At 39.5% G+C, this 17,041-nt stretch overlaps 1 protein-coding gene across 9 annotated transcripts in view; it reads left to right on the plus strand.

Moving 5' to 3' along the window:
- The window catches only part of PIP5K1B (phosphatidylinositol-4-phosphate 5-kinase type 1 beta), a 114,031-nt gene that overhangs the window by 29,396 nt on the left and 67,594 nt on the right, over window positions 1–17,041 (plus strand). For 8 of the 9 annotated variants that reach the window (XM_071802083.1, XM_071802084.1, XM_071802085.1 and 5 more), the window contains exons 2-3: window positions 3,697–3,778; window positions 5,553–5,621. In XM_071802083.1, coding sequence (XP_071658184.1) covers window positions 3,722–3,778; window positions 5,553–5,621 — 126 coding nt within the window. In that variant the 5' untranslated portion in view covers window positions 3,697–3,721. Of the gene's footprint in view, window positions 1–3,696; window positions 3,779–4,072; window positions 4,157–5,552; window positions 5,622–17,041 lie in introns of those variants that run through there. The other variant, XM_071802087.1, reaches the window with a different exon arrangement.

Here is a 17,041-nt window from a genome sequence, read left to right on the forward strand (position 1 = left end):
CTGTAGAAGCCTGACAGCAGTACACCTGGGGAGGTGTTTCTCTCAAAAACTTAGGAGAAAATGTACGTGAATTTTACCTACCAGCCAGGACAAGGTGGCAGTCATAGCAAGAAGCTACATGGCTTGTATTTGGAATGTGATTCCTAAGTAGCATGTTTTATCAGTGCTTTTAAAAAAATGATTAATTTAAGAAAATAATCTAAAGATGCTAAGAAATGCATTCTTCAAACAATTATTATTTTCTTGATAATGAAGAGAAGGCAGAACTCATTTTTGCCTGCCTGAATTAATGCATGAGGTCTGTGGGAGCTTAACAATAGTATTTGTCATGGATGTTTGTTTTCACTGAAGCTGGTGGGAATGCCAAAGTTCACTTGGAATTGAGCTGAAAGGTGTTAGTGCCATAACCTGTGAGCTGTGCCTAAGCAGTTAAGGTTGTGTAAAAACAGATACTAAACTATAATCTGGCAAAATGAATGATTTATGCTGTTGGTAAAGGGTGAATTGCTGCAGGAAAATGTGATTAAAAATTAAGGAACAAAAAGAGAAGCTGGGTATAGGAAGCTCGCATTTGCTGTCACCTCAGTTCCCGAAGCTCCAACTGTGCAGTGGGCAGGCGGAGCTGATACAGTAGGGCCCTGGCTGAGCAGAGAAACTGAAAATGCAGCCCTGTAGCTTTGGAGTAGAATGCATATGGCACTTCTGCCCCAGAATCTTGGGAACTACAGTTTCTGTTAGTTGGGAAGTGTGCAACTCAACAATTCCAGTGCAAGAAACTAAACTGTGAGCCACAAATTTTTCGTTTAGAGGTTAAAGCATGTATTGAGTAGGTGTGATTCTTTTAAGTCTGTGTTTAGGGCAAGGATGGAGATGTTCTGAGCAGAAAGTTGGAACTGAAGGCTGTAGACTTGTGTCTCAGGAACTGAGCATTTCCCACTGTTTTTTGCTGCAAGGGAGACTGATGACCAAAATGTTGACTTTTCAAGAACATTTGGGAAAAATACTCTTTGACTTTCTACTGGATTTTAATGTTTCTCTCTTTTGTCATCAGGTAGGATGTGTGGCATCTAAAAAGCCAAACAGAAGATCTTTATAGCCCAGTCGTTCACTGAATACCTACAATATCTTTAAGACTAAATGTTTTCCTCGTCTATCCCTACCTCTAACCCCACAGTCTTACTTTATTGTGAGCCTGTTCTTTCTCAGATACATGCAGAGGTCCAATGCGTTAGTTATGGTAGTTTCCTGCTATTGTAATAAATAAATAGTAGTAGCTTAGCCTGGAAATGGGTGCAAGACTTTAACTCTGTCTTTACACTGTCAAACCTCAGCAAATCTGAGACGGTAGCTGTTGCTATGTACAATATAAAACACATGAGAAGGCACACTGTATCATTTCAGTAGTTGCAGGGCAGGGAGAAAATACATGAAATAACAGTTGCTTTGGAAAAAAAAATATTAGCATGGAATAGCTGTCATAGCAAAGATCTTGGAAGATGTTTGACGCAACCCCAATTGTGGTGTTAGATCTGTGTACTCTGTTTCTCAAAAGATTAGGAACTGAAATAATTCCATTCTAAATGTCTCTAATAATGAAATAAACTGGTAGAGTTAGGAAAAATTCACTTTGTTTGTTTTCACATAAATGTTCTTGGTTAATTTGTTTGACTATAGTGGGAACGGGCTTTTTTCATGTCTGGCATGCGTGTTTTCTTCACTTAACATCTTACTGAAGGAAAGTTCTGGTGTTGCATTCATGTTTGTCTCTTACAGCATATGTATGATCATATTTTAGGAAGTTTTGAGACTAGTAGAACAGCTTATGTCAATAGTCCTCAGAGGTGTGTGGAGAACAACAATTTGAGGGGTTTTGGTGGTTTTACCCAGGAATCAGTTTAATAAAGTGTCTTCCTCCTACTAGTGACTAAAATGACATTTCATTTCCTACAGAAGTTGTTTTAACAGAAGTTCCTGGTGTCTGAATGAATATACTGATAGAGTTGCAGGCATGGATTGGTATTAATTAATATCAAATACGTGAATATAGGTAAGATAAACAAACTACACGCAGTTTTAAAAGCTATCATAATTGGTTTAATGCCTTTAAGTAGGAGTTGATGTATAGGATCACTCTAATACACATCCAAGTAAAGGAATTACTGATGAAGCTGCTTTAATTGCCTGAAGACTACGATGAAGAGTGTAGCTGGCTGCAGTAGGAGAATACTGTGATGTGATGTTAGAAGAGGTTTTTCTAAGGAAGCTTTGTTTTGTTGTCAGAAAATCCAGATTTCTACTTGTTGTCCATGGTTTGTTTTTGTTTTTGTTTTTTTTTTGTCTCAGGTGCAATTAATAGTCTGCTTCTTAGAAGGGGAAGAAAATACTGTTTTGAAGTCTTCTATTCTTAGTGGTGTTTGTATGCTTTTCAAATTACTGGAAAATTAAATTCAGTGAATGAGGCCTGGGAATATTTTTTTGCTAAATCAATTTTTAGTTTTATACAAGTTGCTGTCTGTACTGATGGAAGACAAATGAGATTGGTTTTCTTCCAGTAGGGCTGAGAAGTTGAACCAAAGACTAGTCTTACTGACATATCTTTAAACAGATGCAGAAGGTAAGAGGGAGATGTGATGCCAAAGAGCTATCAAATAATATCTGGTTATGTTGTATTTTCTCCTATGTTTAGTCAAACCATTTTAACTATGAAATAGCTCACCTCAACAAGATTACTTGCAGAAGTGATGCTGATGGTAACTACCTTTATTAGAAACTTCCAAAATGAATTTGTTGTCTACGTCTATTCAATGTGCAGTCTTCCAAACTGTCACTCCTGTTGCTTGTCTTTTGGGTTTGGTGGAATTAAACTATGGACTGTCCCAAGTGATTGGTTTATTATTTATTTTTTAAAATCCTCATGGAAGAGAGCATGTAATTCCACAACACTCCAGAGCATGTATGTCTTCTGCTGTATAGAAATGTTTATTGTAGCATTGCTGGTGCTACAGTAGTGAAATTTCCCTAGGGCAAAGGGAATTTAGACTGCACTTATTTTATCCTGTGTAGTACTGCCAGTTTCTAAATACATTAAACGGAATGCTGTGTTCAGCTCTGGGACTCCCAACATAAGAAGGACATGGACTTGTTGGAGCAAGTCCAGAGGAGGCTACAAAGAAGATCAGAGGGCTGGAACAGCTCTGCTGTGAGGACAGGCTGAGAGAGCTGGGGGAAGAGAAGGCTCCAGGGAGACCTTATAGCAGCCTTTCAGTACCTAAAGGGGACCTGCAAGAAAGATGGAAAGGGACTTTTTGCCAAGGCCTGTAGTGCTAGGACAAAGGGTAATGGCTTTAAACTCAAATATTATATACTTAGATGAGATATAAGGAAGAAATCTTCAGTGTGAGGGTGGTGAGGCTCTGGAACAGGCTGCCCAGAGAAGCTGTGGATGGCCCGTTGCTGGAAGTGTTCAAGGCCAGGCTGGACAGGGCAACCTGTCAGGGGTGTTGGAACTAGATGATCTTTAAGGCTTTCAACCCAAACCATTCTGTGATTAGTAACCAAGTTATATGAGATAAATGTTGATCAGTCATAGCTGGTTTGTCGCTTAGGCTGAAGAATAGTAGAGAAAGGAAATCTAAGGCTGTTCTGCGATATCTAAATTTGTGATGACAGAGTGATAACAGATTTTTCTTTTAATAGGTTCTGGAAGGCATTAAGAACACTAATGAATGGCTTGATCTTTGCTCTCACCTCTGGAAGACTTTTCCTGTTGTTCATAAGGGTATGTGTACTTCCATTAAAGTGGCGACAAAAATCTAGAATGATTTTAAAACATGTCATTGTAGTACTTCGTTTCATTCACTTTGGCAGCCACACTTAGTGTCTGACCAGGTGATCTCTAATGTAGTGGCTTATTCTTGATCTAGTGTTGCTTTATAGCTATGATAATATGCATTGTCAAATAAAATATCTCTATGCTCCTTTGAGGAGATACATGTATCAATGCAGCCAAAGGCCTTGTAGCTCTGAGACATGCTGCTGAATATCTAGCTCACAAGCCTAATCGTTTTTCCCATAATTTTACCTTTCAAGATCCTCTCATGCAGTCCACTGAGGAGCAAGATTTCACTGCAGTGTCTTTCTGCACACCTTCATACTGGTATGAGGAAAAACAAATAGAGGGTCACATAGAATCAGTTGTATCCTGAACATATGACTGGGGCAGTGCTGTCCTTTTAGTCTGCCTGGAGAATCCTTCCCAAAACGATCCTTTTGAATACTGGTTTTGCACTGTAGATGTGTAAGGTGCTTGCACAGTGTTTCAGGAGAGAGGATAATTTGCCACTCTTACATATTTGATTTCTTTGGAGAGGGATTTGCAGAAAAGCTGTCTTGGAAAAATCAAAATTTCAAAGACTCCATGAGCATAATTGATTTTATTGAAACTGTACAGTGACCAAACTGTGTGAAGCAAAAGTAAAATGTATGTTTGCTTTGGAAGAGGATTGCATTGCTGACATAAAAGAGAAAAAAACACAGAAAATAAAATTTCACTGAGTTCCAGTAAATGTTCTGTCTCCTCAGTATATCAGACCTAATTGTTTTGTAGGGCATTGTACCTAGGAGCTCCTGTTTTTGTTTGCTGCTATACAACATTTAGTAAATAGATGTTGCCTTTCACCAAATACTTTACAGGTCAAGTCATTTATAAACTGATAAAAGTTAATTAGAAAGTGACTTGTGCTACATTTGCCACTGTTGATCTGTGAAAGTTGGTGAAGGAACCATAGAGAAAAGGTGACAAAAAATGATAGCGTGACCTGTAACTTTTAATGTTACTGCCAGTCCTTTGTTAGTTAATACTACTTTAATAATCCAGAAGACTGCATTACCATCACAGTAATGGAATTCACTACCTTTTTGATAAAGAGATGATGAGGCCGATAGGTGTGGCTCCTTCTGAACATGTTTGAGGACTGCACACAGCTGGGATTTTGTGTTGCTGCTGATGCATCACCTGTCTAAATGTGGGACCCCTGGACTTAGAGCTGAGCTGTTTCAGAGACATGCATAAAGGTAGTAGAACAAAAATTAATCAGAAACAAATGGGGCAAGGAATATAGGTGGTATGTTTGTATGCTTGAAAACATGTTTCTTAGTCACAGAGAGAAACATGCAACATACTCATTCTAAAACATATAATGAGTGAATTTGCAATGCATTCAGTAGTTCAAATGAAGAGTGACTCTTGGATACAGTACAAAAATAGGGCATACAGTGCATTTTGTGCTGCCTCTATAGAAAGGAAAAGAGGTGATCTTAAATGAAATATTTACCTTCTGTCCCCCAGTTGTCCTTTTAAGCAAGTGGCCAAACAGAGAGGAAAGCTTGAGATAACCTCAGTGCAGGAAAATGCTCATGAAATGTCACTGATCTTGGTGACTTGCTGTCCTCTTAAAAAGTTCGAATTTGGCAAAAAAATGGATAACAGATTGTGTGATGTTTTCTGGACATTAGAGCAACTACTTTGTTTATAACTTAAGCTTTGTTCTTAGATGTCATCTGTTACTGAAAATGGAGATGTTACTGTGGGAAAACCAAATGAAGAGAAGACATATAAGAAGGTAAATACAACAACATTTTCATGCATGTTTTTTCCTTTATATTGGCAATTCAAATCTGCTGTAATTGAAATATATTTCAGAACTTACTAAATATAAGAACAAACAAAACATGTTCCATGGATTTTTTTTTTTTAAATACTTTTTTCCTTCTTTGAAGTCGTAAGACATTTCTACTCATTCCAGAGCTGACTATTTGAAAGCTTGTTCTGCACAGCTTTCAGGTATACACTCTTGCCAGACTGATAGAGATTCTTTGCTCTTAGCAACAGGTACACCTCTGGGCATAAACACTGTTGTCAGAAATTTAGTACAGTGAGTTCCCAGATACTTAGAATGTTTAGTCAATGTTTGTGAACTACAAACCTGCCCTACCACCTCCTCGGTGCTTTGCCAAACAGTACAGTTTTTGTTTGCTTTGTTTTTTGTAAAAGAAATGTTGTTAAAGAGAGGACATATTTAATGTAGGAACATGCATCAATGGTAGTAGTGTACGGCTATTTAGATATCGTAACAGTATCTGATACTGATTTTGGTTATGTTTTTCTGTCACTGATTGTCTGAGACTAGCATTATTTAGGTCGAGGTAGCACTGCTGATGACTAAGGGGAGCTGTAAGTGCACATTTTTGTACACATATTTACACAACCAAATTGTTAGCTACCAGATTTCATCATTTTCTTGACAGATCACCTCAAAGAAGTGGTGATTTTTTTTTTCTTAATTTCTGTAATCTAGCATATAGATCCACATACTCCAACAGTATATATCATGGATGAGGGTTTTTCATTTCTGAGTGTTGCCTACAGCACTGATGATGAAGTCAAGGAGAATAACAAGCTACTGGTTCTTTTCCCATCCCATTTGTTGGAAGGTACATTTCCAGTATTTGGTGGCCCTGACATTCCAGATAATTTTCTCAGAAATGAAATAATGTTTGAGAAAATGTTGGTTTTGGTTTTTAGATATAGGTTATGTTCAGTCTCCCAGCTTATGACTATAAAATGTTGAAGTCTGAATTGTTCTTGACATTTAGTATGAGAAAGGAAGAAAAGTTCAGTGCCTGAGGTGGACACTTTTGCAGTTTTATAGTGCTAGGCTAGACATGACAAATCCTAGTAGTCCCACCACAGATGACTTTCCGTTCCCTCCAGTCATCCTTCATACCCTTCTCTGTTCACATTCAACTCTAAATTTACGATATTTCAGAGGAAGCCTTGTTAAAGGCTTCTCACCATGACACAGATTCTTCTGTGTATTTACTAGAAGTCCGTTTCTGACAAAACCTAGGATTCACAACCACATCACACAGAGATGACAGGGACTATCATCTCTAAATTCTGTTCTTTCCCCTGCCTCACCAGTTGTCTGTACTTGTATTTTATACCAGTTTAATTCCTTTACTTATATTTACACCTTCAGTTGTTCTGAATTCAAGATCCTGTGTTGCATATGCCCCATTGGTTAGGGTTATGACCAGATATTACTATGCTCCTGCTTTTGTGGTAACATTAATAAAAAATGTTGACCCCACAATTTATCCATGCTGAGTTTCCTAGTAGCATGTCTTTTTTTAAAAATGAAAGCATCAGGCAATGTATCTCTCCTCTTAAGCCCAATTCCTTGCAAACCTTGCACTTTCTGTTTATTCTCACCTTCTCCAGACATTCCAGTTAACATTGTTTTGTATTTTTTTACGGAATCAACTGCATATGTCTAGGAAGTTGATTACAGGGTGAGCCTGGCAGGACCTGTGTTTGACCTGTGTTTCCCATTTAATTCCATAGGTTTAGATGATTTTCACAAGGCAGTCTTGCTCTGTTGAAGTCTTATTTATAATTAGGAGCCTCCTGTCTTTTGTTACCACATTGCTTTTCTTCACTCTTTCATACAGGTATCGCATCTACAGTTCTCTAGTCATACGTTGTTGTACTTGGTTTGTTTGGCTGAAAAATACTTGTGGTTTTGTCCTATGACTCTGCCACCTCTTACAAAAATTGGCTGGAGAAGAGCTTGTTTCCTCAGCTGGTGCTTTTTCAGCTACTTGGGTAGTACCTGTCCCAGTCTCCTACTGCCCTCAATCACAGTGGGAACTGTGAGATAGACAAGATACTCACATATTTCTGAGGTCAGACTTGCCAACCCATTTTCGTTGCTCAGAGGCTTCACTTCCACATTTTAAAAAAAAAAAAAAAGTCATAGTAAAGGTCAAGAAGCTTGTGCTGTTAAGCTTAGAAGAGCAAAGGACTGTATCTGGCGTGAATTGTTACAATTCTGGTTTTTACTCTGCTTTGGACTCTATTATGTAGTACAAGGGCAGCTGTATAACTGCTGTTAAGATGGGACTGAGTAAGTTTATGAAGGACTTTGTGGCATGGGACATCTGGTACTGGTGTCTGTCTTCGACCTGGAGTTCTTACTAGTGATGTGTTCCCCACCAAGGTCTGGTAGCCAAAGAAGTTGTATCATGTGAAATGGATGTGAAGGGTTTCAAAGTAGCAATAATATAGCTGGAAGCAGAATGAGTAACTAGCACCTAGTCCAGAAACACAGACATTAGAAAGGTTTTGTAATGTCAAGCTTTGTGTGGGTAATTCAAGGGATTTCTTGTGATAATTCTAAGAGATAGCCATCCTGAAATGTGATGACAGTTTCAGTCTCAAGCCCACCCAGCTAGAGGTCACCTTTGCAAAGCAGAGAGATTAGCGAAGGAAGAGTTAATGTCGTCCTGCCATCATCTCCTGTTGTGGGACCAATAGATTCCACAGGGGCACTCAGTAACAGTAACTCTCTTCTGAGCTGTGTGGTTTGGTCTTAAATTTAAAATCTTCCTTCAGCTCTTTTATGTCCTCACAAAGCAAAATGCCAGTTTGCTTTTCTGTCGTCTCCTAGCAATTGCAAAGGGACTTTATCGATTCACAGTCTGCATTCACATTGTGGCAAAAAGTGCATGATGCTCAGATGCATGCGGGAGTGTCTGTAATGCCCAAAATAAAATTAAATCTGTGGGCGAAATGGAGGCTCTGATACTGCCCTGCTGAAAGTTATGTTTTTCTTGGATGGGAGTGGGGAGGGGTGAGGGAGACCAGTCCTCAATCTGATCTAAAAATCAAAATGGCCTTTTGATTTAAACAATATTGCATTTTCTTAATTATATCTTGTGTCCATTCATTTTTTACAATAGCATGCAAAGGTTATGTCTGTGCAGCTTTAGAGATATATATATATATTTATATATGTAAAAATATATAAAGTACACACAAATGGAAAAAGTATTGCATGAAAAATGTCTGCTTTGTGATGTAAAATGCAGTGACTCATAAGAAAAAAATAGATGAAGGCCTTGGCTTTGGAGGTATTTTCCTATGTCGGATCCAATGAGAAATAAACCTGTCTAATCAATATATATTAAACAATGTTTTAGTTGCTTGATCTGGAAATGTAAATATCCCTTATTAAGAACTGTGAGTTCTCTCATAAGAGAAACCTAGGGGGAAATTAGAGAAAATAATTGCAAATACTCGATATTTTAGAATTGATCTGTTTTATGCAAGTGTACAAAAAAATAGTAGTATTTTTGTCTTGGAGATGAAGGTGTTTTCTATCTAGTGTAAATGAAGCTGCTGCTTTAGCCAATACAGTCTGTCCCTTTGATATAGAGATGAATGATGGCTTACTAAAACCTATTTCCATCAGAGAACAAATTATTTCCCGAAACTGTTTGCAAAAAATAAAAAACCAAACAAACCCAAACCAAAACACCGCAGCAACAACCAACACGCACACCGCAGCAACAACCAACACGCACACCGCAGCAACAACCAACACGCACACCGCAGCAACAACCAACACGCACACCGCAGCAACAACCAACACGCACACCGCAGCAACAACCAACACGCACACCGCAGCAACAACCAACACGCACACCGCAGCAACAACCAACACGCACACCGCAGCAACAACCAACACGCACACCGCAGCAACAACCAACACGCACACCGCAGCAACAACCAACACGCACACCGCAGCAACAACCAACACGCACACCGCAGCAACAACCAACACGCACACCGCAGCAACAACCAACACGCACACCGCAGCAACAACCAACAATTTTCCACTGGGGTATGTAGGAGACCTTCATATTCTTTTTCTTGTGGTTCACTCCCCCTTGCTTCCCAAGACTCCAGAGTGGATGATGTTGATACAGCTGGACTGGACTGACTGATGTGGAAAGGACATACAGCTGCAGTTGCACCTGGTGACATGGGGCTCAGCTGCTGGAGCACATGTAGAACATGTGGGAAGTAAAGACTCCTTAATCTGCTCCCTCTGCTCTTGTTCCCTCTTCACTCTGTAATTCTGCCTTTTGCTGTTCATACTGTCAGGTCGTGCACTGCTGAGTGATGTTCTCAATCTGGTGCACCTCATCTCGGAGGACTAGTTATCTGTGATAAATTAGTTTGTAACTCTGTGCTAACAAAAAGCATCTGAATCATTCACTGGTGAAAATGGGCAGTCCTCAAAATGTGCTTGTCCTTCCTCTGTCTGTATGCATGGATGTATTTTGACCATGCTGTAAATCTTAGGCATAATTTGGCCTTGGGATTGCTGAGTGATTACTTGTGTGTTCATCCTGGGGGAAAAAAGGAGTCTTGTCTATAATGGAAAAGTTTATTTCTGACCTCTAGTATCTTTGCTGTACAGGAACAATATGTTCCAAGTATGTCCTGAATCTATGTAGATTAAAGAGCTATTCATGTATTACAAACCTCTGTAGTAATGGCTGTTTTTCATTTTTTTAAAGTTCACCTGAGGTAAACAAACTTTTCCCAGGAGAGCATCTCTGAGCTCATCCAAGATAAACTCTCCAGAATAATAGGTAGTCTGTAGGGCTATGTGTTGCATTTCTGGGACTTTAGATTCTTCCAATATTGTGTGAATGATATTGGTCAGCTCAGCTGAAATAGAGGCACGTAACATCTTTATCTGAATTAATTAAATCTGCGTTTCTTCAGTTTTCAAAAATAGCCAAATTTTGGCCCACTTCCCTAGCAGAAGAAGATCTGACTTGTCAGCTGCATGAATGTAAACACCTTGCAGCTCCAGCAAAATGTCTTAGATTACTAAAACTTTGTGAGAGGCCTTGCCTGACTGTTGCTACAACATCTTTGCTTCTTGGTGACAACCAATGATAGGACAAGGGGCAATGAGTACAAACTGGAACACATGAGGTTCCACTTAAATATGAGAAGAAACTTCTCAGTGAGGATAACAGAGCACTGGAACAGGATGCCCAGGGAGGTTGTGGAGTCTCCTTCTCTGGAGACATTCAAAACCTGCCTGGACACATTCCTGTGTAACCTCATCTGGGTGTTCCTGCTCCGGCAGAGGGATTGGACTGGATGAGCTTTTGAGGTCCCTTCCAATCCCTGACATTCCGTGATTCTGTGATCCTTTCAGACTCTGAAATGTGTAACTAGACCAAGACAGTGTCATGGTTTCTGTTATGAATCTTGCTGATTTATTCAGCTCTAATTTGTTGGTTTGGTTGTTTTATTCTTGACTTTCAGTATTTCTGCTATTGCAGTCTGACATAAATGCTCTTCTGGCTTTTAATTGTCTCATGTTATTTAGTCAAATCCTTGAGAGAACATGTAACACAAACTTGTGTGGTTTTTAATTTTTTTTTTCTAATTTTTTCTTCCCCTTTTGCCCCATTCTCTGCTTTTACCCCCTTCTCTTTCACCCTTTTTTTTCTTTTTTTTCTGCCACAACCTTCCTTTGCATATTCTGTCCTTAAAGTGGTGTTATTTAAGATGAGTCTATGGGGCTGTTCAGTTGCAGTCATTTGCTACAAGTGTTACAATCTCTGAAACTCCTCCTGGGAGTATCAGTATCAGTAAATTTCAAGAAGTTGCTAAGTTTACAGTGTGAATATCACCTGAAACGTTTGTCACTCTAATCAAAGAACTTAGTTAATGGAAGATAAATTTCACAGGTAAATGCTCAATGCAGCTTTTAAGATAGAGGATTCAAACAGCTTTATCAAAGAAATCTTAAATCATGCAAATTGTGGCCAGATCTTGGTTTGGTTTTTACTTTTTGTTTTGTTTGTTTGGGGTGATTTTGTTGGTGATGTTGTGGTTTGTTGTGGTTTTTGATGGTGGTGTTTTGTTTCTCCCCTGGGGGTGAGGTGTCAAGGGGGGGAGAAACAGAGAGAAGAAAGGAAAAAAAAGAGCAAGAGACTGTGATTGCTTACTCCATTTCATTCTTGAAGATCATAAGCAAAGTAGTAAGGGAGCCTGGCAACAAAATGCAATCACCAGACTGTAGCTTCTCTGGGATATCTGTCACAGTCTTGCCACTGCAATCTGGAGTATATAATAGCTAGTTTTTTTCATTTCCTCCTGATATTTTGCAGACTTTGTTGTGAGAAACTGCTGACACTCAAGCAGCTTTTACATTGTGATGTCATCAATCACACAGTAGTCCAGGGGAATGTAATTTTAGGACCGTATAAATGTAACTACTCCGACATTTATACGGTCCTAAAATTACATTCGGACCGTTAATGGCAACTGCGAGGATGATATGTCCCCCAGTGAAAAGGAGTTGGACACCTCTGCAGTGGTACCTGAGTCTGCTTCCTGACAAAACAGATTACAGTAGCATCTTGATGCTTAATTCTAGGATGGTGGCGAGAATGGGGCACAGGCAGGTCTGCTAAAGTCCATTAAGTGTGTAGAAGAAAATCACACCAGGAAATGAAGCAGAGATATGTAGTGCACTTGTTGTGGAAACCTGCTACTAGATTACCAGAATCTCTACTTGCAATCTGAAGGCTGCCACACATGGATACAATTAGACTTTGTTTATCGTTATTACATATCTTGCGGTTATTCCGCTTAGTGTTTTACAAGTGCTTTACGTAGCCTGTTCAAAACTGCATATCGTGTGAGTCACATTGCTCAGGAGCAAAGGGAATTTGCCTGAATGAAGGAAACCAACTACCCGTTTTTAGAGTGTGCAGCCATGTACGAGCAGCATTGCTGCATCACTTTTGGCATTGGTTTATACCCTGCATCTTATGTCTCCATGTAGATGACTTATTCTGGCAAACACTGAAACCTTGCTATTGGATTTTTTGCTGCACTGGGACCTATGTTTTCAATGGCAGACTTTGAGCGCTTTGTACATCTCCTAAAGTGACTGTCTATACCAGGTTTGCTGGAGCAACTACCAAACTTATGGGTCTCAAATTGTTTTCCTCAGAGAGACAGAGAGAAGAACCAAAGAATTTGGACTCCTGAAATTTAGGCATAAATGTTTTGAAACGGAGGAAAAATGAATTGAAAGCCCTGGAGTCACCTGAAACCCATTTTGGAAAATGAAGGGAGAATATATTCAGCTTGGGTCAGAAAATAATTCTGATAGCAGTTGAGCTGGAAGAATCTAATGTGTCAGTGTCTCAACTGTTTCCTGGGAGACCATCCCAACAAAGTTGTTAAAATTGCTCATAGAAGTACAAGAAAACTGCTTTCACCAACTTTGACCAGTAATTGTATAAAGAGGAAAAAAATGCAGTATTATCAGTTCCACTTGTTTAATGACATAGCATTTATACTAGCATTCAGCATAGTATGCCAGAAGAAAGAACAACTTAGTAATAGGCATTCACACCTCCCCCCCCCCCCGCCCAGATCCCAGCAGCAAGAACCAGAGGTGAGGGAGATGGGCAGAAGTCCGCCTTCATGAAGTGTGACCTGCAGCAGCTGGGCAAACAGCTGATAGAGCGAAAAACAGTGTCAGCTGAAGGAAGAGCAAAGCAGCACTGCGGCTGCGGTGACCCATGGTTACAAGTTGTGGAGAAACAGTAGAACTACTTAAATCAGTGGGATTTTCTAGTAACTCTATTTCTATATCCCTGTTTGTGATACAAAAGGAAAGTGATAACTCAAATGTGGCAGCTGCAGAGAGCATGCTGAGATGGGGTAGCCACCTTCAACAGAAGCAACAACAAGAAGTGTTATTTCAATGGGAATGTGAGCACAGCAGGCATTCTGAGACAACTGTAGTGCAGAAGCAACAGACTGACAATAACTGCCTGTACATCTTAAATCTAATTGCAACTTCTCAGTGTTCAAAGAGAGGTCTTTAAAAATGTTACTGAAAGAAAGCATGCTGTTTTTCAACAGGCATGCTTTTCAGGTGGTTTGGCTTAGGGGTTTGCACAATTTGTGGAGGCTTAGTGTCTTTTCAGGAATCTGGAAAAGATAAACTGTGTTTGCATGGGAGTGATGGTGTGTGTGGGTTCATGGTACTTACGGTAACCACTATAACTGAAGAGCAAATGCTTATTTGTAGTAGAAAATTCATATCTAGCCTAATTCATGCGGCTTAAATAATTTTTACAACATCAGACCATGTGGATTTCTTTTTCCCTTTTGTTTTTTTTAACTTCATTGAGAATGATTTCTGCAGGAAGGTGTCTGTATGCAGCTGTTTACACCAGTCCAGTTCATTAAGTCCCAACAAGCAGCAGGGTGGGCTGGTGAGGAAGACCAGGCTTCTCCACAGACAGCAGCAGAAAGAAATGAACTAATGGCAGCTATGTTGTAGGAAACATGGCTACAGAGCAATGTTAATCAGTGGTGGCTTCTACTCAAATGCCTTTTTCTCCCTATCTGCTACATAGAATTGTGATAACTAGATATCTCTACCATTTCATTAGGCAGATTTTGAAACCTTTTTCAGTGACAGTAGCACAGCAGGTGCAAGAAAGCAAACATCCTGCCTTCCAGAGTGATAATGAGGTGGAGTTGCTGAGGCAGAGTTCATTTTTCGTCATTGCTTTATAGCACCTACAATAAGACAGGTGTCTTCTGGAAGAATCACCCTCTTTTCCCCAGAATGTTCATAGGCCAAACTTCAGCTGCAATAAAATGAGTTATAAAAATGGAGACCAGATAAGCAAGGACAAAGTTTACATCCACGCAGTCCTAAAGGACATTCCTAGGATGTCTACTTTTAAAGAAGGTGAGAATATTTGTGTTAATTTTTTTTATAAGCTGCTTGTAGGGAATGCATAAAGAATTAGCAAAGACCAGTTGAGAGTTAAAAGAAGAATGGGAGAATAACTTTGTGAATGACAGTAGAGGGGAACTTCCATAAAATTAAGTGAAGCCTGTGTCCTACTCAGTTACTTTCTACTGATGGTTTGTTAAATGATTTGGTTTTGGTCATTAATAGTACCATACAAATATAGGGAAAATACAAGAAAAACAGTTTAAAAGAATTAACTTATTTGCCATGTCTGAAGTCTTTGTGCACCACATACCCAGAACCAATCCTTTATCTTCACATCAGTGGTTAGTTAGGTTTCTCAGCCATTTACAACCCTCACACTCTCATGGAAATAATTATTGAGCACTGTATAATATGCTTTGTGGTAACAAGACTTTATCTTGTTCAACCTGTTCATCAGTGACCTGGATGAAGAGACTGAGTGCACCCTCCACTTAGTTTCACAGTCTAAAATTCATCAGCTGAGGTTGTTTATCCTGCTGATTATTCTCGTCCTTTCATTTCTTAGAGCTTTGGAAGGTATTGATAATAGGTTAAAAGATGCAATAGCCACTGTGCAGTCACTGTACACTGTCAGCTGATACGTGGATTCAGGGCAACTTTCTGAACCTCTACATGAGGGTAATAGGAAAAAAAAAATATTATTTCAGTCTCTAAAAGAGAGAGATTGTGGCATAGGAGGTTGCTGAATTTATTGTCTGCTCTACAACAGGAGAGTATTCAAGAGGAATTGAAAGAAATAAGGGGCTTGGGCTTGAAACTAGATTTTGCTGCCTTCATGGCCATTAAAAGACGTACCTGAGTAAGGCAAAAATGCATGAGATCAATTTTTCCATTTGCATTTGTAGATTCCAAAAATACATTTTTGTGGTAATGAAACTGATGGATCACAAACATTTCCCCTAAGGCTTGAGGAACAGCTTTTTTATCCTTCCTTGGATTCCATTATTAATCACAAAATAATAATAACAATAATAACAAAGTTAGACCTAAACCAAGTTTTGTTTTGAGATAAATTCCAAGATTTGTTTTGTTTTCATTTTAAGGCTTGTGAAGACAAAACCTTGTAATTCGTAAGGGGGTATTGGGTGGACAGCCTTTGCTGGGGATAACTTACAACAGTGGTTTACAAATAATTGACTTTGGGTGAGCAATTGGCTTCAGCATCCCATAACTGCTATCTTTTTTTAAAAAAAAAGTTGTTAAAATATCCGGAATTATTTCATAACATTGCTTTTCCGTTAAACCCATTACTGTCATTGCTGCAGAAATGATGGGTGGTTACTAATACCATTCTTGAATAGGAGTAGGAATTAACAAGAAGGTAACGTTATAGGTAAGTTCTGCACCATACTAGTAGAAGGCCTTACATTCTGCATTCCAAAGACTCTAGGTCTCCTTTTGAATTTGCAGAAATCCTACAGATATTGTTTATGAGCTTGAAAGGTGATCCAAACTTGGGTTCTTCAAATCATATTGTCAGGTTGCCTGCCTTTTTTTTTTTTTTTTTAAATAACTTATCCTCTGTCATCCTGCCTGAGGCGTTGGCAGATGAAGTTGCTAAGCCACTGTCCATCACATTTGAGAAGCCTTGGCATTCCAGTGAAGTTCACACTGACTGGAAAAGGAGAAACATAAGCCCCATTTTTAAAAAGGGAAAAAAGGAAGAGCTAGGGAACTACAGGCCAGTCAGTCTCCGCTCTTTTCTCAGCAAGATCACAGAGCAGATCCTTCTGAAAACAATGCTAAGTCATACAGAAAATAAGGAGAGGATTGGTGACAGCCAGCATGACTTCACTTAGGGCAAATCATGCCTGACGATTTGGTGGGCTTCTCGAATGGGGTTACAGTGTTGGTGGTAAGAGAGGAGCAACTGATGCCATCTCCCTGGACTTGTGAAAAGCATTTGACACAATGACATCCTTATCTCTAAACTGAAGAGTCATGGATTTGATGGATGGATCACTCAGTGAATGAGGAATTGGCTGGTTGGTCCCACTGAAACTGTTGTGGTTAATGGCTCAATGTCCAAGTGAAGACCAGTGAAGAGTGGTGTTCCTCCAGGGTCTATATTGGAACCAGCACTGTTTAACATCTTTGTTGGTGATGTGGACAGTGGGATCAAGTGCACCCTCAGCAGATTTCCTGATGACACCAAGCTATGTGGTGCAATCAACATGCTGGAGGGAAGGGATGCCATCCAGAGGGACCTTGACAGGCTCAAGAGGTGGGCCCATGCAAACCTCATGAAGTTCATCCAGCCAAGTGCACAGTCCTGCACGTGGGTCAGGGCAGTCCCAAGCACAAATACAGGCTGGATGGAGAGTGGATTG

Source organism: Patagioenas fasciata, chromosome Z (genome assembly GCF_037038585.1).
Source record: "Patagioenas fasciata isolate bPatFas1 chromosome Z, bPatFas1.hap1, whole genome shotgun sequence".
In the NCBI taxonomy this organism is placed as follows: Eukaryota; Metazoa; Chordata; class Aves; order Columbiformes; family Columbidae; genus Patagioenas; species Patagioenas fasciata.